At 44.6% G+C, this 15,688-nt stretch overlaps 1 protein-coding gene across 1 annotated transcript in view; it reads right to left on the bottom strand.

The window, feature by feature from the left end:
- The window catches only part of ST8SIA1 (ST8 alpha-N-acetyl-neuraminide alpha-2,8-sialyltransferase 1), a 123,935-nt gene extending 109,452 nt beyond the window's left edge, over positions 1-14,483 (bottom strand). The window contains exon 1 of the mRNA XM_015869469.2: positions 14,160-14,483. Within this exon, the coding sequence (XP_015724955.1) occupies positions 14,160-14,398 (239 nt within the window). The 5' untranslated portion in view covers positions 14,399-14,483. The remainder of the gene's footprint in view (positions 1-14,159) is intronic.
- Between the last annotated feature and the right edge of the window lie 1,205 nt (positions 14,484-15,688).

Genomic DNA, 15,688 nt, shown 5'->3' with positions numbered 1-15,688 from the left:
GAAGCTGAAAACAAGATATATCATTTTTAACAGCACAATGATACTTTGGTTTTCTTTGGTACAATATCACTATCTACAAATAAACTAAAGAAAGAAATAAATTAGTACAAAAAGAGCAAAAGAGGAAATGTATTTTTAATAAGTTATTAAGCACCACACTGAGAATTAAACATACATTTTGGAACGAACCACTCTGAGAACACTTGAACTTCCCAAGCATAATGATGTTTAAAAAGGGACTGGTACACACCAAGGATATCGCAAGTGATAACATTAATTTTGAATGAAGTATTAAACTAAGTTACTGGGAGTAAGACTCATAACTGCAAGAACCTCAGACACTTATTTCTGTGGGAGATTACACTACAGACCCCTGTCTATAGTCTGCATGACTTTCTCTGCAACATTTGCTAAGAGCCCTTGACAGAGACAGGATGCTAAAAGGCTTTCCTGTGCTCTTACACATGGTAATAAAAGTTAGTTATCGACTGATCTATGCTGCACACTTCTCACAAATCTGCCCTGCAGTTCCCCAGAGACCGCCTATTCACAGCCACAGGAAATCAGCTGTGGTCGGGGCAGAAACTAGATGAAGAAAATATTTCAAAATAATAAACACTGAGATGATTCGAGATACTGAATTTCACTGCTTTCCACTCTGCCTCTTGCCTGCTGAGATCAGTTTGGAGAACACACTGCCATTTAGTCACCAGAAGCATAGAAGCTCCATGTCTGCTCCAACAAATCCCTCTGCTTCCCAGAGCTGGCTCACAGTTTGAAGCCAAAGCTATCCAAATGTGGATGGCCTAGGAATTCTGTAATAGCAGCATCCGCTCAGCACAGCATAACTTCAAGTCTTCGCTACTGAATACAAATAAACTATGCATCATTTAAAGCCAGCCTTGCGTACAGTCCTGCTAGAGCACTAAGTGAGAAGTAAGTTTAGCAGAAATGCTACAAGTGACGTCTAGAGAGAACAAAGAGGGCCTCTATTTTAAAGTTTCACCACAAAACCATAGTAACTAGTCCCAGTTTTTTTATACGAGCAGCCAAAGAATTGCCCATTGTAATTCATCATCCTAAGAATGAGCTGCTGATGCCCCAAAGGGTAGTCTAAACTTCAGCATATACAAAGTTCACTAGATGCCAAGTTTGTGGATTGTCTAGTTGGCAACATATAATCACAGAATGAGGAAAAAAAAAAAAAAAAGCAGAGCAACAAATGTTGTCTTGCTGTCTTATCGCTAACCATATGGACATTTTCCCTACCACAGCTCTGAAGTAGGACAGGTACCAGAGATAGCTGCAGTGAGTGGGCTGTACTCCACATATTTCATCACTCGGCTTCCAAATCTCATTGCTTTAACAGCTATCTCTAGTGCAAAATGATTCCCATGACTGTGGCATAAAAATGCCCTCTACTATTACAGTTTCATATCCTCTTCATATTGGATATAGTATACTGAAATTAGATCTCCAATTTACCGAAGCGATCTCCTTTCAACTGATACTCAGACTTCTTAACTGAGATTATTATAATTTAACTCATTTTGATTTAATTGATACCTCCCTAGGTTACCTTGCCCAACCGAGCTGTTTTTAAATTGCCCAGTTCATTGAATGTTTCATTCTTAATTGATTGCCTGTCTGATTTATCCACATATTTGTACACAAATTTCCTCATCACAGTCCCTTCTCAGTTACATTGCTTCACATAAGTGTTTCTTGACTTTCTTATGGCTTTATTGTTTCTTCTTCTTCATTCCCCTGCTACTACAGTCTACTTGACTCCACTGCAATAAAGCCTGCCAACCTTCATTCTGCCCACCAGTCTCCCAGGGACCCTCTATCTTACTACCCTAACATCAACCTCACAAACTCTCCCCTCCAAGCATGTGTATTTTCTTCCTTTCTAGACTACCCCATTCCACAGTCTCTTATTCTCATCTGACAAAAGGGTTCTGACATGTTTTCTAACAGAAAAATAGGTTTTCACCAAGAATAAGAATATCATGTAGAAAAACAACATGTCCCTGAGAACAGTCAGCAACTAGGGCAAGACCAAAACAGGGACAGGAGAAGGAATATCATATGTGGTTTCTCTTAGGCAGGAAAAAGCACATTGTTGTCCTTGAGACTATGTCAGTTTGTCTGTTGCCTGCTCAATAGTTCACTATGGTTTATGCTTTGGTCTGAGCTGAGCATGTGCTAAGGAAATCTACTGGGACAAGGACAGAAGTCTGGTAGCTGTGGGGAGCTTCCTGTCCTTGGCCACAGAGACAAGGCTGTTCCCTGCTGAGCTGGGCTGGGATCACAAGATTTCACATTTCAGAATCCAAAGAGGCAGTACTGAGAAATTTTGAGAGCATCTGAGAGACGAGCATGTATTTCAAAAAGGCAGAGCTGACACACCTGTCTATCTCACAGACTGTTGAATTTGTTGGTTAACTTCAGCAACACTTGAAAGATGAGGAGGGGAAATATCAGAGAATTAATATCGAACCAGCTTTGTGAAAATTGGGGTAGAAAGGAAACCCAAACACACAAGCCCTGTGCACCTTGCCTGAGAGCAGCTGGCAGCTCAGCCAGCACCACAACAGTCAGCTCACAGGGGACAAAGGAGCTGAGGGAAGTGGAACACAGGCTGACCCTAATTAGGAATGCTATTTAGAGAAGAATTCATTCTTCGAAATGGAAGGAGATGGTGGTGTCTACTGAGATCATTTTGGAGCTGATCCAAAGAATTAAGATAAGCAGCTTCAAAAACACTGGAGCATAAGTTATTCTTGAGCTGGTAACACCTAGGAAGTCACTTGCAAGAAAGCTCACAGGCAACTTCACAGCAACCCAGCACCCAGGCAGGCAGGAACATGAGGGCCCAGAGTGAGAAAGGAAACAAGAAACTCTGAGGACAGCTGTATGTCTGCTGCTCTGTCACTGTTCCTTTATCTTCTGGGACTGAGAGGGTCTGGATACCATGCACAGAACAGCAAAGGATCTGGCTACCAAAGAAATGACAAAAAAAAAAAGAAACAGGTAAGAGCTTAGAGGAGGTCTGCTAACTAGAGGGGTATTACAGAAATGCTGGATGTGGAGAAGAGCTCTGGATAGTTTTCATTAACTGATTCAGTTTAATAGAAATGGGTCAGTGGACGATATAGGTTTGTTATCAAGACACATAACATCATGCAAACTTGGCTAAACAAAGAAGGGGATTTTGGTAACACTTTCTTATGAAGAAGGGTTTAACAGTTTCCACAGGGAAAGCACACGAAATATTTTTCACTGTGAATCTGTTTTTAAGGTTTTTCCAGAAGAATGCCCAAATATATACTAAATACTATATACACTATATGCTATGTATAAAACATGCATGTATATAAAATAACGTTTTATTTATCATTTTTTTCAGTATCAACATGTCAAATACGCCGCTAGACAAAGTAAGCAAAAATTCCAAAAAAAACCTTAAATCAATTAATGCAAAAAAAAAAAGAAAAAGCTTGCTAAGTATGAGGATAAAAGTAAAAACACATTAAACAAATCACTCAGTCTACTCAAGTCTACTCAACCCTGCAACTAGGCATCTTAAGATAAGAATACTGCCTGAAGGCTGGTTTCAGAATACTTTTAAATCACCTTTATGTGCTTGATGCCTAGTCCCGACCCAGCATATTTCAGGAGCTTTTCCTCCCTGATACACTCAAGCCATTTGCATTAGACCTAAACGTGATGATAATGAAATGACAAAGCCTAGCTATTCATTCATTAGAGTTGTTGAAAGCTAATTTGTTCTTAGTAGTTATCAAACTGTTTAAGAAATGTCTGTGAAGGACTTTTCATGAGTGGAAGCAACTTATTTATCAGGCTTTTTAGGATATATATTTTTTTAATTCCTCTAAGGCTAACTAAGTTATCGATCTTAAATTAAAAGGAGTGTCCCACAGAACACACTGCACAGTCAGACAAGACAACCACACGATTAAGTCAAATTCAGGAAAGAGCTTATTAAGATCTGTAGTTCTGAACCAGTTAATATTCTCCTAGGCTGGCCCACAGTTTCAAATGAAAGCTCATTACAGACATGCTCCTGATTATGCGACATAGAAGACAGCCTTCATCCCACTGAAAACTCCACTGGACCACTCACCCCAGTGCCAGGAGAGGCAACTTTGCCCTTCTCAATGATGTACATCTAAACTTACAAAATCAGCTGAAGTTGTAACTACGTAGGGCAGCCAATACATTCTTCCACAGATGAAGTGGGGGAAGAACAACCAGACTCTGAGTACAAGATTTTCACCAGCCATGGTCTGTTTGACAAGTGGAGCACAAAACAGATTTTTTTTAAACAAAATGAGTAAAAGCACTATGTTCACTCAGCAAAGACCCAACACAAAAATAACCATGTTATCACACGCTGGACCAATTAGCATTTACTGAGCTACATAAGATAAGTGTTTTCACTTGTTCTGTTGTCTAAACAGTACTATCAAAACACACGATTTCTCTAATGATAGGTTTACTTCTTTGTTTCTGTTACCATTTTTGGATCAGCTAACTCAAGTTCTACACTCCGCCATGTTCCTTTCTGGACATGCTTAAGCATTTAAAGGCGATGACTAGAGTGGGATAGAAAGAATAAATATATTGTGTGCATTTTTATTGCTTCATCTAACAGGGCATATTAAACCCTGGAGATGCTCAGCATTTGTCCATAAGGCTCAGCAAGTGTGTTTGTGCTACACGTTTGCTAGGTGCCAAGACAAAATTTGCAATGAATAGCACGCCCTATAAAGGAATGCCCAGATGGGTTTTATTTCTCCTTTTCACTTTACTGTTGCAGCTTCCTCAGTTAAAGAAGAAGCATCTAATTATAGGTTGGTATGTAATTCTCACTATAACAATCCCTACCATTTAGAAGCCATGAGCCAGGCCCACAGAATTATGATTAAAGAACAGAAATTAGGCATTTGGAAAACAACTACCCACAATGGATTTCTATTTGCCTTTTAGCGCATAAGCCCCCCATTCATGCTTTCAAAGCTTTTCAAAGGCAGGTGAAATCTTGTAGATGGATACCATGTAATAGCAGAGGCCCAGACCTGGAGCCAGAAAAAAAGACAAATTCCTGGTCCTGGCAAAGGGTCTTGTAATACTCTTGGACAAAAACCCCCAAAGTAATGGCTTTAAACTCCTTGCCAATTAACCGAGGAATGGCTGTGACTGACAGATAAACCTTCTCAACACTTACACCTGAGCTATCATCAGGTTTCCAGATAACTCTTCCAAAAAGCAGGGAAGGCACATGCTAGCAGACATAAGTAGAAGGGTATGTAGAGTTTTTCATGCCAACAGTTATTTCTTTGTTAATATTATAAAAATTACAGAGGCCTAGTAAAAAAGTAAATAAAAAAAAATAAAATTAGCACATATTTCTTTCAAAAGTATTCTTTCTTCTTCATTGTGTCACATGGCCTACAATCAACTCTTCTAGCATGGACCAGGATCTTTCTATGCAGCTCAGATCCCTCTGCAGAGCTTTTTCCTCCACTACTAGAGCAGTATCTTTCCCCTCTTGCTCGCTCAAGAGACAGCTGACATTTTCCTGAAGATTCTCAGTGTTTCTTTGCCTCCCTTTAAAACGTTGCTTCTCCCCCCTTGCAGCAAATGTTTGGAAAGATTTTAGAAAGATTTAACCTGTGTTGGGCAGCAGTATGCATCGAAAGATATAGTCCAGAAACACCCTCCATGCTTCAGAATTGCATCACCTTTCTGCTTTCTAACATTGCAACTTGTTGGGAAAACAAAACTAAAAGTTAGTACCTGAGAACAGGGATTAGAACCATAGAATCACAAGGTTGGAAAGGACCTACAAGATCATCTAGTCCAACCGTCCTCCCTTTACAATACCTACAGCAAACCACTAAACCATATCTCCTAGCTCCCTATCCAGATGCCTCTTGAACACTGCCAGGGATGGCGACTCTACCACCTCCCTGGGCAGCCATTCCAGTGCCTGACAACTCAATGAGAGAAAAAGTTCTTTCCTATGTCCAGCCTAAACCTCTTCTGGTACAACTTGTGGCCATTTCCTCGGGTCCTGTTTGTTGCCTGGCAGAAGAGGCCAAGCCCCTCCCCATCACAACCTCCCTTCAGGAAGTTGTTAAGTGGAAATTAATTTCTTAAGTGATTACTGTACTTTGAATAAAGAGCTATTCCAATCCCTTTTAAACAGATTAATGCTTTGGTTGAAGGCTTGGAAAGATGACAGAAATTTACAGAAAAGCATTCAACATTTTCCCAGTTCTAAGCTGGTACCTGCAGGTGATGCTGTGGGTGGCAAGAATGACCACAGTGTTGCGAGTCAGCAACACAACACAGGGTTCTCATGCCAGGAAGATTTCTTTATTGCTGTGATGATCATGATGTGTATCTGCATCATCCTGTGTATTCCTATCATCTTGTGTATTCCTTTCATATTCTAACACGTGCATTCGGTACATATCCACTAAAAATCCATTGCCTAGAAAGCAAGTTCCATAACAAGTCTTCATAATCAGCAGAGTTTATATTATGCCTAGGTACAAAACACCCCTGTTTACTCAGATCTTCTGTCTTCTTTCCAGAGCCTCACTATCAGTAAGTCAACATTCGATGAGGCAGAACTGACCTCTCCATCTCCCACACCCTACTCTACCAGACGTCCATCACAGGTACTTGGATTGCTCTTCCATAGAACACATGGAAGGTGCACCACTAGCAAACAGCCCAGCTATCTCTTTGCATGAAAAATATACTACTGGATGGGAAATCTACTCCATTAACCAAAATCTGTAATATGTACAACTGGGATAAATCTCACTACACATGTTCTCAGGCTGAAAATCCTTCTGAGTATAGAACATCTCTCCACAAACTTATGGCACAGTTTAAGCAAGAATTTTAGTAGGGAAAGGCAGTTATTCCTAGAACTCCCCACTGATTTCAGCTGTGACTCAGACCCGAAGTTCAGTTATGAGAGACAGCCTTATAACACAGGCAACACTTCCTAAAATTCCATTGTAAATCTCTTTCCTTACCCGTACAAAAAAAAGAGTACACAGTGAAACAGAATCAGTTCTCCCCTGATAATGAAAAGCAAAGACTTAAAGACAGCTGAGTAACTTGAGAGTCTTCATCCCATTTCCCATTAAGCCTAACTCTTATTGACTTTCACTGAGAAAGACAGGCATGAGAGAGCCTTGGATTCAAAATCACCCCCTAATTGCATATTTGAATGCTTTTTGGACTATTCTCAAGTCTTGTGGTGCTTCTGAGCATTACCTGTAGCAGTAGATACCTCATTACCTTGCACTGGGATATACCATAACACAACACTGAGAGTGCAAGCAGAACATCATATACAACAGAAACTCCAAATACAGATGAAATAGCATTGCCAGAGCTAAAACTTGGCCAAGGCAGAGCACACAGCAAAACATTAAAATCTGTTCACTTGAAAAGAAATACGTGTTTCATTTGTTCGTCTTTCATCTTCAACAGGAAACACAAAGCAGTTACTCCTCAATTACAAGGACGGCTGCCCGACACAATCCCAAATAGGCAGGGCAACTTTCGACACCAAAAAAAACAACCAACCCTGAGTAAAATAATCTCTAAACCAAGAAATTCAGGATTGATGAAACAGAAAGAGAAGTAAAAATAGCTCAATCTGTTGATTTTAACTGTTAAAGCAAAAGATACAGATTATATATAACAGGATCTATGTATATTGATGCCAACATCCACTCTACCCTTTATCTAATTGACCTGGGTTGTAAGACCTCAGAGAAGAACTGTCCCTGGTTTTCTATACACAAAAACTGGGACGAAATTAAACTCTAATCTCTCCCGAGGCTTACAAACACTATGTAACATGGATTAATGTGCTTCAGTAGGAATTTAACAGCACGTAACAATGTTTAAATGATTTTACAATAACGTGTAACAATTAAGAGTGATTTCCTTGCATTCTGAAAACTCTATTTAGCATAGAGAAAAAGATGAAAATATATAGAAAGTTTTAAAATTAAGTGTTTTTAATGCTTAGAAAACTGGAACGATGGAAGATTACAGTCCAAATAGCTTCTTCAATTCAGTGAGGTTCATCCTCACCATGGGAAGATAAATTCTGAAAGGAGACAGGTAATTCATTTTCCATGCATTTACCTGGTAGGAACTAGTCTCAAAAATAGGTATTTTTATCTATGTCATTGAAAACACATCAGATGTGCTGTTTGCTTCACGGCTGTGAAGATGAAAATTACAAGCAAGGCAATAAATCGTAAGTAACTGTATTGTACGGATTATTCAGTGCCTATTACATCCACTGCAAGGTAGAAAAAGAGAAAATACAGATGTGCAACTATATAAACCCAGTACTACCCGCATATGCACGTAGCAGACATTCAGGGCCCCAGCCAGGTAACCTAAATTCCAGCAAATCGCTGCTCCTTTGGTTCCCTGGTGTCTGGCTCTGGGCCGTCAGATGCTCCCAGCTAATAGGATAGGAGTCTCGGAACTGGCTGCGCTCTCCCAGGAATGCTGGCAGCACGGTGTCTTCACAGATTTCAAAGAAAGCAGCAATTCTAAGCTCTCCAAGTGCAGGTATTAGAAATAGGGGTCTGACTGCACATTTCCTGAGGGAGGCATAAACAAATTCTATAAGGAAAGTCTGTTTAGGGGCAAGGAAGGATATCATGATAAGGAGACCCAGGAAGCAACTCAGGAGTCCTGAAGTCAATTCCTATCTTGCTACCACAGCCCTAATCTGCAAAGACTCCTTGAACTAATACAGGTAACTAATTCTCATAATTTTCATGTAATTTAGGTATCTAAATACATTTAAGACCCTGAGGGTAAGGAACTAGACCTCTCCACAGCTTGCTTTCTTCACCACAGCCTCCAAACAAGAAAATGGAACAAGAGCACCACTTTTCTCTCATCTTAAACCAGCTCTTCAAATTGTCGCTCCCTGCCAGAACAATTTCCCATCTCAGATGGAGACACTAAGAAGCTACAAATTACAAATACCCAACTGTCACCAAATGTAGCACGTATAATAGTGGGGAAAAACTCATTCAAAATGTTAGCAAGACAAAAATACAGACGTGCAGTAGTGACACCTACTCCAGAAAGCAAGATGAGCTGGATTTGGCAACTACCAAAGCACAACGTTTGAATGTGTCTGATTTAGCACTGGGCTTTGTGAGCCCAGTAACCTCAATCCAGCAGTTCCCAGTTCTGATCTTAAAGCCATTCTGCCCGTGTCTCAGTGAAATAGAAAGGAATAATTCGGTATCCTATAAAGCTGTTTATGCAGCTCTATTCAACTTGAGCAAGGTGAAGTTTCATCTCAGATTTGCCCTGAATTATCCTGGCAAGGATCACACCTCTTACGTAACGTGCAGTGCTGCCATCAAAAGAGACAGAAGAGAAGCCAGCCAAACTAAGGAAACTCCTGCTGACTTGGCAATAGCATTCACCTCACTCAGTCTGGGAGGTGACCTGGAATTCCAGCTCTGCATTAATGTGATCTCAAACGAAAATTACTTGTACTAGAGGATGCTCTTCAGTGTTTGTTGTGGTTACATCTGAGGTTCAGGTATTAACAGATGACGAGACCACAATAGAAAGACCCACTTGGCACCACACATTTTTGCATGGCAGCTGAAAGCTAATCATAGAAAAGCCATCTCACACTATGTCCATGCCTACACAGCCTAAGAGCTATGAAAGCACAGGAGTCCATCAAGCCTGGAAATTCTATCTGGACATTCAGCCACTGCTTTGTGATTTCAGGCCAGTAGCTTCACTTCTCTGCTCCTGCAAAACGAACAACAGGCCAAACCTAAGGAAAACAGCAGAGAAACCATCTGCCAAGATAATCATGGCCAATGTGAATCTGGGGACAGAGGTGACAGCAGAGGGGGGCAGGCCTAAATTGCAGCAGTTGCTTTGGACTGGAAGCAGGTCACAAACAGTGAGTTCACAGGAAATGTCTGCCACCAGCTCTGCCAAGCCCCTCCAGAATAAAGCCTGGGCAGCCTTCCAGCATCACACAAAGCTGCTGAATCTCTCAAGCGCAGCCTTTCCACTGTCCTCGTCATGAGACTGTCCCACCTCTTGCTGAGGAGCCTCTAACCTCTACCTCAGTCACTGATTTCCACCCAAACCTCTAGGTTAACGCGGTGGGAGACCATTTAGAGTCATAGAATAGCTTGGAAGGAACCCTAAAGCCCATCTAGTTCCCAGGTCCCTGCTGTGGGCAGGGCTACCACCCACCCAATCAGGCTGCCCAGGACCCCACCCCCCAGCCCTGAGTGCTTCCAGGAATAGGGCATACACAGCTTAACTGGGCAGCCTGTTCAGCACCTCACCATCCTCACAGCGAATATTCTAATATAAATCTAGCCTCTTCTGGTTTAAAGTCACTCCCCCTTGTTCTGTCACTACAATTCCTGATAAAAGTCCTTCCCCATCCTTCCAGTAGGTCTGTTTTATGTACTGGAAGGCTAAAGTGAGATCTCCTGGGAGCTTTCTACTCTCCAAGCTCAAACAAAGCCAGCTCCCTCAGCCTCTCTTCATAGGAGAAGAAATGTCAGGTACAGACAGAGCACTTGGGATGTATGGTTGTATAGAGCTCATAAAGCAGATGGAAAGATTGAGCTCTGACTTTAATCAACTGCAGTAATTTTAAATAAAATAATCCTAAAGGTACTCTTACACATCTCTTACTTCACTAATAACAAATCACAATTAACAAAATTCTCGCCTAAATAATGTAAGCAGCACTAAGCTCTTTAAAATAAAAAAAAACAAAAAACAAAAAAAACACCTAAGTGATTTGTAATACAATTAGGGAGCAATAATGTTAAGCACCTCAGAGCATGACCAGCCATTATCCCGTAGGTAAATTAGAGGGGTTAAACATTTGTGACTCTAAGGACAGTCTCACTCCTATTCAAATGATTGCATAGTGGGCAACTTGGGATCGAGCAGTTTACCATCTTATTGACAGACTGTTATTCAGCATTGGTCAGAGATGAGATGTTTCCACAGCAGAGTTTGATGATCCTCAGCCAGTAGCATCTTGAAACTTCAAGGGTGTTAATAGCAGTATTTTGCTATGAGGCTGTGCTTAAGTTGGCACGCCCAGAACTTGAAGGCTCCACAGAAAGCTATGTTCAGCAGAGGAAAGGATTTGGACCAAGGGCTCTTAATAAATAACCTCATCTGTATCTTCTGCAAGAAAGACATTGCAGCCCTGGAACGTGTTCAGAGGAGGGCTACGAAGCTGGTGAGGGGTCTGGAGCACAGGACTTATGAGGGAAGGGAACTAGGATTGTTCAGCGTGGAGAAGAGGAGGCTCAGGGGAGACCTTATAGCTCTCTATAACTTCCTGAAGGGAGGTTGTAGTGAGCTGGGGGTTGGCCTCTTCTCTCGTGTAATCGATGATAGAACTAGAGGGAATGGTTTTAAGCTGCACCAGGGCAGATTCAGGCTGGACATTAGGAAATGTAACTTCTCGGAAAGGGTAATCAGGCATTGGAATGCACTGCCCAGGGAGGTGGTGGAGTCACCGACCATGGGAGTGTTCAAGAAACGTTTGGATGTTGTGTTGGGGGATATGATTTAACCGGGAAGTATTGGTGATGGTTGGACTAGATGATCTTCTAGGTCTTTTCCAACCTTGATAACTCTGTGATTCTGTGATTCAGGCTTTTCAGGATCTGTCCCTCCATCTGAGATCCTAGGCAACTGCTATAGACGCCCACTGTGCTGATGGCACTGGGACCCGGCACGCAAACATCACACAAAGATTACTCACAAAATCATGCATACAGATTCAGGGCTGAGCATACTTGAAACAGATTCATGCCTAAGCCAAAGGCTGAATCCTGCTCATTTTGTTACTCTCACAACCTGTCGTTATTCACAACTGCACATAGTGCAAGTGAGGGACTGAGTCTGAGAAATCCATGGCTATTTACACAGGTGCTTATATTTGAGAAACAATTCTGCTACTCTATATTCAAACATGAAACCTGCAAAAACCCCATTTAAATTATTCTGCAAGTACCAGGCATAGACATTTGCTTAAATGAGAATGACAGCATAGATATTTGCATAAATGAGAATGTACATTGGTCAGACCTTTACACAGGGCTTCTGCTTCTAAAGGGAAGGGGAAGGAAGGAGCCACCGTGCAGATTAAGAAGCTGCTGCTACTCAGCTGCCAGCCTTCAGCCTAGATTACCACGGGAGCTTTCTCTGACCTTGCTGAGCTGCTACCGAAGCTCTCTTACTCCAGGTACAGAATACAAAGGGAACCAATACAAGTTGCTTGATAAGTCCCTTAATGGATAACCTTGTAGTTTGTTTAGATAATGGGAAGGGTCTGTGTCTTTGTATTGAACAGATAAGGGAAGTTCCACAAGGCTTTGTACTGAATATGTATGTACCTTTGGGAAGACCTCAGAATATGTATGTGCTGAAGACTATTTGTGTAAGACACACATGATAGGTGGAGCTTATCCCCCACGCATCCAGCACAGAAAATAAAGAATGCAGGCAGTCTAACCCTCCAACCTGAGTCTTAGAGAGTCTCCTCATCAACTGCTTTACAGTAACAGGACAGCACTGCCCAGTTGTGAAAAACATTAATATAAAGTTGACTGCTTGGGGACCACAAGCTACTCCAATAGGAGCCAAGTAAGAGAAATACAGAGCTGTCAGCTCTTTCCTTGGTAGCAGCAACCTAAATATTTGAACACCTGTGTTATTATACAATATGGCAATATACAAAGAAATACACGCAAACACTGCCTTCTACAAAACAGTAATGTGAGAACTTGCAATTCCTCAATGATTTTTAGCAGATTTGTTCTTTATAACTGTTTCATGTGCAGAAGGACTGAGGAGAAGATCAATCCACACAGTATTAGGCTATTATGGCAGGCAGTACTGATTCGAGGTCCACACATGGGCTGTCTTCCCCAGTTAAAACAGAGTTCAAACTCATAGACAGTTTCCATCTGAAACTGAAACGTGGACAAGACAAGAAATAACAGATTTTACCACAAGACACTGTCTTCAATAACCATGTTTGAGAAAGCCATGGAAAAACATACAGGGAAGTGGAATGGCTGAGGAACCCCATTGAGTTTGCTTCTAAACCATGTGACTGAAACAGTCTTCAAACGATGTTTTTTAACTGAAGTTGCAGCAGTAGTTTCAGACTTCCAAGCAACACTTGGTTTATAAACATGAAAAACAATGCATGAAGCTCTTTCCTACATCACCTACCAGGGATATTAAAAAATAACAACAATCATCTGCCCCCAAAATATGCGTGACAGTACTTAGTCGAATTAATCTCCTAATGCAGTTTCCTCCCGGTTTGTATCCAGTGCTTTAGGACAAGGAGTCGTTAGCTCTGTGTGAGAAGGAGGGCTTCTCTCAGGCCTACCCAACGAGATGGCATTACCACAAAGCCACCATCACCTCTCACGGCTTTTCTTTCCTGCTCCTATGCACAAGCGTGTGTTGTGGAGACCTGCAAAGTTGGATGCACCAGCAGAAGAGATGCTAAGTGATCGCACGCCGGCTCCAGTTCACAACCAACAAACAAAAGCTGAGTTGCATTCACAACATACAGCAGGACATCTTAAAAAGAAACAATAATAATGATAATAATAAAAATAATTCCGGCGGCTACTAAAGAAAGAGAGCCTTCCTGCGGGCAGCCTGATCACCGCTCACATGCGCTGCTTAGAGGACAGAGAGAAGACCCAGCTTCCCCTTGGAAAGGGAGATCTGCCTGCACCCTCGCACACACACACACCTATCGGGGAGCAAAAGCGCATCCCCCCACACCACCCCTCGCACACCCCTTCAGCCGGGCTCACCCCAGTGCCGGAGCCCGGCTCCCGCAGCAGCCCCCATCCATCCGCGGAGCCGGCGGAGCAAGGACGAGCCACCCCGAAAAGTTTGGCCGTCAGCGGGGTCCCGGCCCGCGGGTTCCAACAACAAAGGGACGGGGATGGAGACGCGAGCGTGGGGCTGCGCGCAGCCCCGTCCCCGCCGCCCGTCCCCGCGTGCCCTTGGGCCGCTACCTGAAGACGGCGACCGCAGTGTGGTTCCTCCTCCACGCCTTGCCCTGCTGCAGCAGCACCCCCTGAACGATCTCCTTCTCGTCGGGCAGCCGGTACACGGGGAAGATGTAGAGCCAGCAGAGGACGAAGACGCCGAGGGCGCTGGCCCCCACGGGCAGCCGGGTGCGCGGCCACTTCCACGCCAGCCCCGCCATCCTCCTCCCGCAGCGCTGCCGCGGCGCCGGGCTGCGCTCCCGCATCGGGCCCGCACCGCGCGGGGCCGCTCAGCCGCTCAGCCCCTCCGCCGCCCTCGCCCTACGCCCGGCGGCCCGGCCCGCGCCCGCCGCCCGCGCCCATGGCAGCCCCGGTGTCCGGGGAGGAGCGGGGCGCCGCTGGGCGGCTCGACCCCGCGGGCGGCAGGGCTCCTCCCGGGGCTGCGCCGCGGCTGGCAGCTCTCTCGGCGGTGACTGCTGCCGCCCTTCCTCACAGGCATTTGGTCCCTCGCTTTCCCCGCCAGGAGATGCGATGCGATGCGATGCGCCGCGGTGCGATGCGATGCTCCGAGCCGCTCCTCTCCCCGCCCTCCGCTTCCCGCCGAGCCGCTCTGCTCTCACTGCGGGCGGTACCGGTACATTGCCATCCCGTCCCGTAGGTGCGCGCCGCTCGGCCCCGGCCCCTTCCCCGCTCGGCCACGAACCGGGCAGCCGCGGGTCCGAGCGGGAGGTCCCGCCTCAGGCTGGACCCTGCGGGCAGCGCCGTGAGGGGAGCGCGGCCGCTTCCCCGCCTCGCCTCGCCCCTCCCGCGGGGTTGAGGAGGCGCCGCGGCCCCCAGCCACAACGCAGCCCCGGCCCCTGCTCCGGCGGCCGCAGCTTCGCCCCCCCCCGGCGGGGGCGCTCCCGCCTCGGGCCCGGGGCTGCCGCACCGCTTGGCAGCGCACCCTGGCGGCCATCTTGTCTCCTGAAGGAGACTGTCCGCATCTTTGCCTCTGTCCCGGCGCCGGGAGGCGGCTGCCGACAGGTCCGGATGCTGCAGGGCAGCGCCTGCACACCTGGATTCGGGTCGGGAGGCTGCGAGTTACCACAGAATCACAGAATTGGGGGAGATAGAGATCATCCATCTCCCTCCTAAACCTAAAGCAGGTTTCCTGCAGCAGGTCACACAGTTAAGTGTCCACGAGAGTTCTGAATGTCTACAGAGGAGATTTCACAGCCTCTGCAGACAGTACTCTGTCACTCTGTGCGTTCTTCCTTTATATGGAACTTCCTGTGCCCTGGTTTCTGCCCGTTGCCCCTTGCTCTATTGCTGTGTGCCACCAAAAAGATTCTGCCTCCATAGACTTGACATCCACAACTTAGAGATGTATAAACAGTAACAGCTTCAGGTCTCTCAAAACAGTAACAGCTTCAGATCTCTCAGCCTTTCCTCATAGGAAAGTGTCTCCAGAGCCCACATCACCTTTGCGGCCCTCTGCTGGACTCTTTCTAGTAGATCCTCGCCTTGTCTTAGCTGTGGTACCCAAAGCTGAGCACAGTATTCCAGATATGCAGAGG

Source organism: Coturnix japonica, chromosome 1 (assembly GCF_001577835.2).
Source record: "Coturnix japonica isolate 7356 chromosome 1, Coturnix japonica 2.1, whole genome shotgun sequence".
Taxonomy (NCBI): domain Eukaryota; kingdom Metazoa; phylum Chordata; class Aves; order Galliformes; family Phasianidae; genus Coturnix; species Coturnix japonica.
The sequence above is the reverse complement of the archived record's forward strand: the minus strand, read 5'-3'. Positions and strand labels throughout refer to the sequence as shown.